This window comes from Phyllostomus discolor, chromosome 3 (assembly GCF_004126475.2).
Source record: "Phyllostomus discolor isolate MPI-MPIP mPhyDis1 chromosome 3, mPhyDis1.pri.v3, whole genome shotgun sequence".
Lineage (NCBI taxonomy): Eukaryota > Metazoa > Chordata > Mammalia > Chiroptera > Phyllostomidae > Phyllostomus > Phyllostomus discolor.
The window spans coordinates 78,513,227-78,525,790 of NC_040905.2; the positions used below are offsets into that span (position 1 = coordinate 78,513,227).

The 12,564-nt window shown below is 41.8% G+C and overlaps 1 protein-coding gene across 3 annotated transcripts in view; it reads right to left on the minus strand.

Moving 5' to 3' along the window:
- SEMA6A (semaphorin 6A) overlaps positions 1 to 12,564 on the minus strand; it is a 125,649-nt gene that overhangs the window by 37,523 nt on the left and 75,562 nt on the right. For all 3 annotated transcript variants that reach the window (XM_028505272.2, XM_028505264.2, XM_028505255.2), the window contains exons 7-10: positions 7,937 to 8,027; positions 5,274 to 5,393; positions 4,493 to 4,581; positions 3,382 to 3,599 (exon numbers count right to left, since the gene is read on the minus strand). In XM_028505272.2, the coding sequence (XP_028361073.1) occupies positions 3,382 to 3,599; positions 4,493 to 4,581; positions 5,274 to 5,393; positions 7,937 to 8,027 (518 nt within the window). The remainder of the gene's footprint in view (positions 1 to 3,381; positions 3,600 to 4,492; positions 4,582 to 5,273; positions 5,394 to 7,936; positions 8,028 to 12,564) is intronic.

Sequence of the window (12,564 nt, forward strand, 5' to 3'; positions counted from 1 at the left end):
AATCAAATGTTCATCAGTGGCCCTAAAGAAAGGGTTAGTTACAGCAAACTCATAAAGAGAAATAATCTCTTCTGTTTTCGGGAACTGCTTCTGTTTATAAAGGAAGAATGGTTGAACCGGTGATTTCAAAGTTTCATGAATTCCCTGATACTAATTACCAGTCAACAAGCCCAAAGTAAAATCTTCACAAAATATTCTCCATCTTTAACATCGGTAAAAATTTAAAGTAAAAGTGCCTCCACTGTCCACATACTGCTGCTTTGGATTTGGTACCGCCAGCCAAGGACGCCAGGAGTGAGAATGAATGTGTGCAAAACCCATGAATATTTTTAGTCACTGTACGGTTTTTATTTCCTGTTTATTTGCATAAGACTGAACAATTTAAATCTCTAAAGCATCAACACTTTGCAAATAAAGTGCTCTATTAAGGGCTAAATAATAATAATGATGGTAATCTCTACCTGTAATTGCATTCTTGCCTGGCACTCCTGGAAGGACTTGGGATTTTTTTCATCAGTGGTGAGAGGCATGAATAATTCATTCATCTGAGTGTACTGTTTGAACCCACGTTTATTTTTGACTATGGTTGTTCCTTGATTTTGATCAAATAAATTGCAGGCACCAGCTGGCCAAGAGTTTGAATCAGGCTCTGAGGCTGTGGGCCAGTGCACGGCACAGGCACCAAGGCAGGGCTCAGCACTTTGCAGTGTGGGAGCATCGCCCAGCGCAGAGAGGATGGTTTGGTCTGGATTTTGCGAATGTTGAAAGGATATGGAAATTGCTTCATAAATAACAAGAACTTTATGCCATTTTAAATTTCATATAACAACTATTGAAGAATAACAAGTACAGCAAGAAATAGAGAAGAAATTAGAAAGCTTATTTAAAACAAGGTGGCAGAATGAATTTTAAAGTATTTTAAAAATAATAGTAGTAAATTTTTAAAAGCAATATGTGTGTATATATATACACACACATATACACCACACACACATACATTGTTTACAGAACTGAGTATATAAGACAGCAATCCCCGTTTGTTTTGAAATTTTAGAACCCTGGCATTACTTAATTTTGTAACATACTTCATAACTCCCTTTCCTAAAAGTAACAGGTATACATATTTATTTTAAATATTAAGAAAAATAGGATAAATATTGAATTATTTTATGAGGTACCTTGTAATAACAGAAGACACCTTAGGATTTTATAATCTCCCCAAGGTCAGAATCACTTGTGACACCCTCTCTTCTTCCCTACTGCACTCCCTGCCTCCTTCCTTTCATCTTTTCTTCATTCATCTTTCCTCCCACTTGCTGTTCATTCAAACTTTGTTTATGGACTACCTAATCTCAAGCAGTAAATGCTCAATAAATAACAGAGTACCATTCTCAATTGACTCACGGTTCAGTGTGCATGCAAGTAACAACAACGGTGATAGTAAATTAGCCCAGGACAATCTGTTACGAGCAGTACTTAAAGAGTTATATACAAAGTCTCACAGGAAGTGACTTGAGCTTAGACTTGGAGCATTCTTAGGGTTTCAACGGGCAAACAGACAGTGGGTGTGCAGGTGACTTGGGAGAGAACAGGACTTGAGCAAACATGGCATGTTCAAGACAGATCATGTTCAGAAAGTCTGTGCCGCTGGAGGAGGAGATGGGTCAGATCTTGGGGGGGTTTGCCATTCCAAGGAACCGAGGATTATCTCCAGTGCAAACAGGAGCACCTCAAGGGTTTGAAACGACCCGACAGTGGCCAGGTTTGCATGAGTAGAGGGTGGGGTGGAGAGGAGTGAAACTAGAGGGAGTAAAAACTGAAGAGGGACTATAATTTATAGATGAAAATGGGTGTGTGCACTTTTACCATTTTCTGATCTTATTGAACAAATACATTTCTAAGACCACATAAGCATGCAATACTTAGATGTTTCCTAGGGGCCTTCAAAGAAAATACTTTAAATGGAGTGTCTGTAATATGCAGTAATCTACTACTGTATTGTAATCAGAGTAACTCGCCCCCTCAGAAAACAGACGAACCAGAAGTATATTCTGAAATTCCACCAGCCCTTGCATTCCCATGTACAAAGACATCATTTTTTTCAACAATGCTAGATATGAAGTATGAACAGTCAAAGCCTGAATTATTGTATCTTTTCCATTCTCAAGTCTAAAACTCCCTATAGATGGCTAAAGCGTACTTAAATCTCACTTGAGTACTTCTTGCCATAATATGGTTTCATATTCTCATACGTCTTCAGTGGGGAACTTCTGACCTCCGAATAAGTAAGGAACATTACTTCATCCTTTAGCTTGCTCTCTGTCTGGACCCTACCCAATCGCGACCCAGTTCTTGTGAGTGCTGCCCTCCAGTCTCATCTTGTGTGTTTCTGTCATCGAGGTGCTCATCGAGTTCTGGAGAGTCTTTGTGAAAAGTATAATCCAAAATAAAACTGTATTCCTAAAGGAAGATAATACGGAGCGTCCAAATTCTACATAGAAATGCTAATATAGTGAATGTATCTAGATTCCATGACCATGCCCAGAGTTATGATCATGTTTGCAACAGTGCCAGGACTCTGTAACATCTGAGAGAGCCAAGTACCAGGCAATGTGGATGCCCGCCCTCCTTCTGTCCTTCACACTCCATACATTCCCACTGCTCTAGGAACAGTCACTGGTGTATTATTTAATTGTTCAGCCTTAGCTTAAAAAATATCACAATAGGAATAAATAGGTTGACACTCAGCATTTCCAGGTTTGATAACTTAGAAGTCCTCATTTGAGGCTTCCAGAGTCAGGCCGTGGTGCTGTGGTTGGGGTCCAGGCTCCTCCGACAGGATTATAACCAGGGTGTCTTAGGTGGGGTGCGAGGTGGACTCATCTGGATCCTGACCTTCACTATGTAGCACTTAAATAGATTTACTGTAAAAGTTACCAGTAATAAAAGTCAAACAGAATAGTATGTGACCTAGGAGAGAAAGGAGCCACATTCTTGAGTTTGAAGCTGCCTCTTCTTTCTGTTGACTACCTTAACCAGGTAATAGAATTGAATTTCATTTTCTCAAGTGTAAAGGGCAATGGTCTTCATTTCCAGGCTTATTGGAAGGATTGAGAAATAACAGTGTTTATATGCCAGGCATGTAATTAGAAGATATTGTTATAATTTACCTAATTAAAATACTTTCCCTAAAATCCTAATCTAATAATGCTTATAAATGACTCTGAATATGTTGATGAACACCGAGTGTTGTGTGTTTTAGCTACAAAGAGTGAATGGCAAATTTTCCATCAGTTGTGAATCTTGTGTACTAGAACACAGCCCCTGCGAGAAAGAAGCCAGGAGGAACTGATTAGGTCAGCACAGCCAAGGCATGGTTACCTGTTATAAGGTGTGGAAAAGGTTGCCAGGACAACATCACGGCCATTGATGCGAATCACATCTGTGACAGCCTGGAGTATGTTGAAATAAAAATGGGAGTCTCCGGGAACTGAGCAGTTCAGGCGAGCCTTAAGGAAAGATGTCCACTGTTTCTCCAAGACTCTCTGCGACCCTCCCATGTCATTCTTACAAACCTGGGCCACTCTTGGGAAAACTACCTGCAGGGATGAAACACACAGGAAAAATGAAATGCACTCACTTTTCGAACAGGAAAAATGAAATGCACTCACTTTTCGAGGAGACCTTAGTAGAAAAATCCCCTTTCTTTGAAAATAGAAACAGAACAACAAGGTGCTTAATTTAATCTTGTGTTTCTAAAATCAGTACCCTCCCTCCCCGCAAGAAGGAAAACCTCAGCATTGGAACAGCATGTTTTAAAAGATAAGGCTGTGCCATTTAATACAGAGCCATAAATCCTTCAGGGGATCAGCTCTCAGCCACATAAACTCATTTCCATACAGACTGCTTAGCTTTTTATTTCCCCAAACAAAAGCACACTTTGTATGCATCATCTCTGGCATTCTCACTAGCTGCCTCTGGGCCTTGAATCTCATACTCTGAATTCCTCCAGCTCTGCAAGCGACCCTGGCATCGAATCTGTGCCCTCTCACTTAGTGACCTTGATCTACTGTCTGGTAATAACAACTGAAATGGACATCTCCTAGGTCTTCTTTTGCTTTATTCAATAAAGGTAAAATTCAGTACTCTCAGTTCGCTTTAAGATACTGGATATCTACTCTCTGGGTGGAACAACTCATTAAGAAGATGAAACTGTTGAGTGTACCTGGAAACTACCTCTCAACACACTCAAAACTCAGAATGGAATTACCAAACATCTGTTTGTCACATTTTCAAAAGAAATATTTAAGATGTTCCCTGTACTCCGTGACTATAATGAGAAAGCATACAGGGCTTTGAGGCAGCATGGTGTTGCACTGCCACTAACCCTTGGATCTTGTCAACATGATGGCCTTGTCTTTTGATGTATGGTTCCTACTTCAAGGACACTTGTGACAACATTGGTCCAAAAGTGAGACACCCCCCGCCTTACCTTTCCCATGGTGTTGTATTCCACTGCTATTTCCCTGAAGAAGAAGTAGATATAGTCTCCATAGTCCACCGCTTGTACAAAGTATGGTTCTGTGGACAAATTGGAAACTTTAATTAGAGACAAGTCACAAAGTCACACAGAGTTAAAAGAATTTTAATCAGTTGCAACCAGTGACATGTTATTAATTACAAGTGTAGGGCCATTAGGCATTTGGTTAACACTAACTATTTCTAATGACCTCACATGTGCAAAGGCTGGTGATTTCAGAAAGCATTCGAGCCTACAAATTATTTATTTCAGAACTGGTTGCAACCAACAATGAAGACTTAATGAGCTTTGCATATCTCTGTAATTTTATTTTCCACAATGGAATGTCCATGTTACAGAAAGGATTTTGTACACATCTCCTTCTCAACCCTGACTCATACAGGGTTATGAATAGCTTTTTTTCCCCACCACCTCCAATCCCCTGCTCCCCTTTATGAATGAAATGTTCAATTCTTTTCATGTGGGACTCTGAAATGAGAGTTTGAGACAGGGAAAGATGAATGTAATGTATTCTATTGTAGGGGCACTGGTAGTTTTGTTAATATTTCAGAAACTCATGGGAAGTGAAAAAGGGAGGTAAATAAATCAGTTGAGACAAAAGGCACAATTTGCACCTTCCTGTCTGTCAGAAGCCATTACTAAAATGAAACTACAGTCTGGTCCTTCGGGACTTTAAATCTCCCTCAAGACATGCATCTTCCTCCCTCCCCCATTTCGTCTTTTGTTTGTTCACCTTTCAACCATTTTGAGTCGTGCTTGACGGTCCGTAGGGTCGGGCTGTCTCCAAGACTCCGGTAAATAACTGCATCGATGGCAAGGAAGTCAGTCACTGTGGCCGAGTAGAGTTTTCCATCTTAGGAGAAAAAGGAAAAAGGTGAATGGGGTGGAGAGCAAGGCAGTGGGCATGGGGGAATAACAGAGACATACCCCAGACTGCCTTCCGATATCAGGCAAATGAGATAGGACAACTGGGAAAAATTCAAGAATCTCTGGGAAAATACTTGGCCCACATTCCTGACCATTTGAAATTGGGATCATGAGAGATGAAACATTTTTCATTTTTAAATTGCATGGCAATTTCTAAGCAGCAGCAGCAGCAGCTCCAGGAACAGGGTAAATGAAAAATGTTGTTTGCTTCACTTGACTGGATGGTCCTCGATTGGAACCTCCAGGCCAAGGCCCCTTGGATACGCCTACTGCCACCACACCGTCATCAGCAGGATTGGCTGGGATCCCAGGGAAAGACAGAAGCTGATTGCTCTCCCCTGAAATTTTGTGTTCACACAGAAGTGATGGAGTCCTCAGACTGGACAGGTGAGGGGAGTTAAGAAAGGGGGTGTCGTAAACACAGAGGAGCAGGCTTACTCGCTGCTTCTATCCCGAGAGCCACTGCTCCTCTTAACCTAAGTCACAAGAGCCACTAAACCCTGCCGATCTAGCGAAATAAGAAATATTTACTTCAGCATTTTCAAAGCCATAAACTTGAAAACATTCTGACATACAAGATACCAAAACAAAGAGAAAAGGGGGTAGGGGTGATCCTGAGTTCAAGCTTGGCTTTCTTTATGAACTCATGCTTTTCGGGAGATAGGCTTGAGGGTGCATCCAAAGCAAAAGAGACTGAATCAGACTAACTATTAATCCCTAAACATTTTGATTCTCTTTCCAGATTAGCAAACTGTCTTCACACGAGTAGTTAAATGGGATGTTCTGGGGTTAACAGAATCTATATAGATGAAACAGAGACAATAATTACATTCAAACTAAAAAATTACTCCCATTTTAATGGATTACACATCCTCATGAGTTGTATGTCAGAGCAGCTTCCGTACATACAGTGCAGTATTCTTTAAGCTCTTCTACTTGTAGGGAAGTATAAGGGTTGATGAAAAGCTGATTCAGACATACCTAAATTCTTAATGTCCACCTTTGGTTTTAAAATAACTACAGTTGGTTCAGGTTCAGTTTAGAGCTATCTTAATACTGGCATTATTAACAGCCATATGTATTAGTGAGTATTGACTGGGTTAGATTGGAACTGCAGACAACAAACCTTTCTGTTGATGAAGGTATCTACAAAACCCACAACTTTTGTTAATAGAGTTGCAGCCACAGGTCGTACAGGTAAAACTGGGGAGGGGGGTACAGGGGAATGGGGGGGTGTGTGTGTCTTCCTCTGGACCACTCTCCAGTATTCTTTTTGCTTTACATTCAACATTGGTTGTCTCTCCAGAACTTTTACTTGTAAAACAGAGCACTATTCTGGCAATTCTTGATAATATGAAACTCATTCAGTTGCAGCAAGGACCAATATAAAAGGGCTGAGCTTGTGTGAGGTTTCAAACATTGCAGTGAACACCCATTTAGTATACCTGATGGGGAAGTGGCCATCATAGAATTAACTTGGCACAAGCTGTTGCTACATTATCTGACTAGAGTTAGGATCACAAATGGATGACACTGAGGATGAGGTTCAAGGAGCTAATCTTGTTTCATAATCAAAGGCCTAAAGCTCCTCATCTAACTAGAATGTGCCAGTGTTTAGCTTTTATGATGGAAATGATAGCTAACTGTTTTATTACGTGCTGTAACAATCACTATTATACCAACTCTTTTCCCTATGCCCACCTCCACATACACAGCTGGCAATGAATTCCTAAACAAATTTCTAATAGAACACACACACCTTCATCCACAAAAATCTCAATCTGAAAATGATGACTTATTTGCATCTTTTGCAATGCAAGGAAGGCATGAGGATGGGGAGTGGGGTCAACCTGAGCCGACCAGCACCGTCCCCTCAGCCACTACAACCTTCCCATCAGAGACAGGCATGTAACCCAACCAGGTCAGTGATATTTGAGAAGGTGTTTGCTGGAAACTTGCCTCACTGTTCTGAGAGAGCTTCCAGAAACTTCCTTTTGTCTCTTTCCTTCTCCCTTCTATATGTGGACAAGAAGATATGTAGCCCTAATTGGGGTTGGCAGACATCCTGTGACCGTGAGAGCAGCTAGTCTCTCTCAGAAGGAAAAGACAGGGAGCAGAGAAATGAAAAGGATCCATGTCCTGGATGATATTGATGAGTTGTTGAATCAAACCAACTTTTACCTTAAATAATCAATCTTATTTGAGCCCAAACAGGCCCTAACCATATGTCACATATTCAGTGCAAAGCTATTAGCCTTTTCTGAAGGCACAAAAGCATGGGTACCTGTGGAAAGACTTCTTTTAGGAAGCAAATTACAATCTCCATATTGATTTCAAATGGAAAAGACATTCCTAATCACAGTATTCACCAGAGAAATAAAGTACGATGGCAGCTCCTCCAGAGCAGGTTTGTAGCAACAAGCAGAACATGCAAAAGCAGATGCGACGAAGAGAAAGCAGATCATTTACCTGCAAACAGAGCAATGTTGGCATGTTTGGCATCGTAAGGGCACCTGGCCATTCCACTGAATTCATCCCCAAAAGGTTCCAAAGTATCCATCTAAATGAAATAATAGGACTTCATTAGGAACAACAACTAACAGCAGTAATAATGATTAATATTTACAGAGAGCACTTAATGTGCTAAGTAATTCATATTCATGGTGCAGAAGATCCTTGAACACCCTCTTGGATAAGTCTATTGGATTCAAGTGAGCAAACTGAGGTTAAGAGAGATGAAGACACTCGATCAAGGTTCTACAGCTTGAAGACTCTGAACTTCAGTCATGTGTGCTTCAGGTTCAGTTTAGAGCTGTTGTACGGTACCCGTACAACACACAGATTTCTATATCCTTCTAAATAAAATGCTCTAGAAATAAGTGTCTTTGGAAAAGGAATTTCTGAGGCAATCACCAGGAAAACTTATTTGCCTCCCTCCTTCACATCCCTCAAATTATCTGTGGAGTCATGAACTCTACAGAGAATGACCTCAGTTTTCGGTTTTGTTTTGCCTGAGGAGTCCTGCCTTTGTGGGTTAAATCCCAGGAGAAGACACTGGATTCTTCTTGGGTTACTTGGTAGAAGAGTGTGGAGTCAGCTAAGGTGCAAAAAAATGGATGCAAGCAGAGCTCAGATGACCTTTTGTACTTCCTTGAGAAACATGTCTCAGCCTGAGATCATGTCATTGAAAAAGAGAGGTCCAGACACTGACAGCACACACTGGCCAAAGGCAGTGCGGTGTGGGGCTGTTCTTTGATTTCTGTCTCCTAGTGCCCAACCCACGCCTTATTCCTGTGTGCTAGCAGTTATTACTGGCTTGCCAGTGGGTTTTGTGTGGGTTAGTATGTTTTTAAACAAAAAGAAAGAAAAGGAAAGGGAAGGAAGGAAAAGAAAGAAGAAGGGAGAAAGAAAGGGAAAGAAACTATTTCAAATAAGGAGTTTGCACATGAAAACCTGGATTTCTTGCTTCTTTTGAGTAAGTGGGAAAGTCCATTCTGGCCCTTCTTACCCACGTGGTAGCAACAAGCTATTGCTGAGTAATGGGCACCCTTGTCATTTTCTTCCAACAAGTATGTGGTAGCCAGTACCAAAGCCCCTTCACCCACAGAATGTACCAACATCCTGCTTGTTTCACTCCTATGTTACCTGCCTTGCTAGCTGTTCACCAAGCTCCAGTTTCTTTCCTCATAACACACTAAACTATACTTAACCATCCTCCCTAGTGGTTAGGTGTGATCATGTGACTGAGCTCTGGCCAATGGCATGTGAGTGTAAAGCTATGCACCACATCCAGCTGTTGCCCCTAAAAACCTTCCAGGATGTTCTACTCTTGTTCTCCTTCCACATTCCCCCCTTTACACAGAGGATCCAGTGGGCAATTTCCAGACCCTAGGAGATGGCAGAGGTATGAGCAGGATGGAGCTTGGCCTTCTGAATAAACTCACAGTGACCTGTGTCACTGACTAACATGTGACTGTGACATGAGCAGGAAATGGACACTGTTGGTCAGCCACTAACATTCGTTGGCCTTCTACCTGCTGGTCGTCTTCCTTGCACCATGGATCTTCCCGGCATTTAAACCTCACAATCATAGAGTCCACATAAGGATCTCTTCCACAGCATTAATGTTTTTATACCCCTCTGTGGTGATCTTTTTTATAGTTTTAGGGTATTTTGTGTGTCACCTGGCAGTTGCATGGTTTGATTACAGATATAAAAACTGAAAGAAGATAAACCCACAACAGAGGAAGGATCCACGGAAAGGCCTTCACCCCTAAATCAAGGTGCTTGGTGTCACGGTCCAGGGGAGAAGAGTGAGGTTCTTCCTGAGTAGTCATTAGTGTTGCCCAGTCAAGGGTGTTTTTTGTCCTAACCCTCCAGTAACCATTTCAGGGATATGACAGGCCCTTTCCATCTGTAACCACTTTGAGATAGCCCCTATTGAAGCCACCCTATTCACTCAAACTGTAGCTGAAAACCTCAAAACCGCTGTGTGAAAACCATACATTTTTAGGGAAAGGTGTTCAAGTCAGACACCCCTTAAAACAAATGTATTCTTTTCTCCCAGCACATTTTTATTCCAGCTTTATTCTAGCAAGACCTTCCTATTGAACTGTGACAGACATTGCCATCGATGGGTCTGGCAAATACTCAAAATTGGTGCTTAGCACACAATGATGCAACAGAAATGCCCTTCTCCCAAGCAGCACACTCTGTGATCTTGGCAATGGGGAAACAATATACAATAGGAAGGTATTTTAAAAATGTACCTACTTCTAAAACAATGGCTATAGATGTAGCTAGTCAAAAGCAGGAGGCAGTGAAGAATTAACATATTGATTTGTGAGTATGGAAGGTACAGAGGCAAAACAATGTTGTGGTGAAATCCTCTTTTCATGAAATAAGAACTAATCTTTGTGTTAGTCATCGAGTCTTAGACTTGAAGCAGCCCCTGGGAAATTAAATCACCGTAGGGTACAGATAATTATACTAAGAGCCAGCCTGACTTTTGCAAAAGTTCAAGAGGTTTAGAGAACAGGAGGGAAAAGGCATGGAGTGTAGTTTTAGATTTATAGTGGGTAGCCTTCAGAATTCTCCCCCAGATAATCTTATTTGGGCCATAATCTTTCTAATATATCTAGCCTTCTTTTGTTATAAAAAACTATAGAAATAAGGGCATGGAACAGAGAGGCAGGGACCAAAAATTTGTCACCCTCCTGTTTCAAGTTAGTCTAATCAATCTGATGCTTCTGCATTATGGGATTTGGAATTTTCAGTGAAAGATGGGCCATTGTTTTTGTTTTCAATCTTTGGTATTGATCTGTTGATAAAAAATGCAGAAGAAAGAGGCTGTCCATCCTCTCTGAAGCCAAATACAATATGTCCCGTGTCATCAGTGAAGTTTTGCTGTGCCCAGAGTCTAACAGGACCCTTTTCTGAGCAATGACAAAGGTTCTCATGACTAGTCACCGTGTTAGGCATACAGATGGGGAGTGCGCAGGAAGAACACCGTGCCTGGTTTCTGAGAGGCGCCTGCTCCTGCAGCGTGTCTCGGCAGATGAGGCTAGAACAAGTGAGTGGGGAAGGCATCACCAGAAGTGAGGCAGCCTGGGGAGTGGAGCATGTATGGGAAGAATGAGCAAGATCACTCGTGGCCTGCGTATCTCAGTGCCAACAAAACCTGTAATTTGTCATAAAAGATAGCTTTCCAGCTAAGAAATCTGTCGGGATTTGTTAGAAGCATTAATCCTAATGAGTCCCAAACAATGACAAACAGCACTGGAATATTAAGTGGTAGAATTCAAGTCAAAATGTCAGCTGCATGGTGTTATTGGCTAGAGTAAATATTCGACTGGAAGCTTTTATTACAAACCACAGAGATCTTGTCATTATTTAAAAATTTGATATTTTATGATAGTACTTTGATTGATTTATGTTTTTAAAAACATTGCATTAAGAACACCACTTATCTCGATTACTGAATTTTTTGGTAGCATTAGACTTTGCACCTGAGGCGAGTGCCTCACTTTCCTCACCCCAATCCTGGCCTGGCTGGGGCCCATTCCCAATCCTAAGATTGAACATGAGCATTTGGGTAAAAACAGGCCTTCCCTTCAGTGTCTCTGCTAAAGCAGACGGTCTCGTAAAACTGTTCGAGCAAAGGCTGGTGACCCCTAGTCCTGGTGTCTTTTCTCATTCTTTTCACCCCAGGGTTTCACTCTGTGCTGGTGAAACCCAAACCTAGTTCTCTCCCTGAATCAAGGCCTGACCACCCCTCTTCTTGTTGGATATCTCCATTAAAGTCACACGCACATTGTGTCTGCAGTGCTGTGCATAATTACAATGCACAGAACCGAATGCCCATCTTCTCAGTCTACAAGCTGCTCACCCGCTCAACCCCAATGCCCTCCCATTATCCCGTCTGAACTGGTGGTAGCCCCTGCCATCCACTCACCCAGAGATAACCTAGTGATCATTCTGAACTCTTCCCTCTTGTTATGCTGTGCTTCCTATCAATTGCTGAGTCCTATGGATTTCTCTCACTTAAGCATTTCCTGAATCTGTCCTCTTCCTTCCATCCATGGGGCCACCTTCCTCTCCAGCCTCTTTGTTTTCCACTCATCACTTCACAGTCCAGCGCTCCAGAACCAACAGAAGGTTTTCAAGCTCAATAGATTGGTTTTACTCCATGCCTTTGTTCTTGCTGTTTCCCCTACCTGAATTGCCCATCTCCCTTCATTCAGCTAGCTTCTGCTTCTTCTTTAAGGCAAAAGTGAGGCATTATCTCCCTCACTATCTCACAAATATTCATCGAGCACCTGTTGGAGGCGCTCCGTTGGGCTCTGGGCAGTCACCAATGTGTATGCATTTCTCCTGGGCTGCAGGTGTACGTGTTCCATGTGTGAGCACAGCAGGGGGAGTGTTTGAAGACAGGACTCAGCTGCCTCTTTCTGGAAGCTTTCCCTGCCTCCTCATCTCAGGCACTAACTACTTTTCTGTTGTATGTCTATAATGCTCTGCATTATGTTGCCATAGCAGCAATCACATGGAATTGTGGTCTAGTCTTCCTGTCTGGCTTCCCTAAGGATGGAGACCTC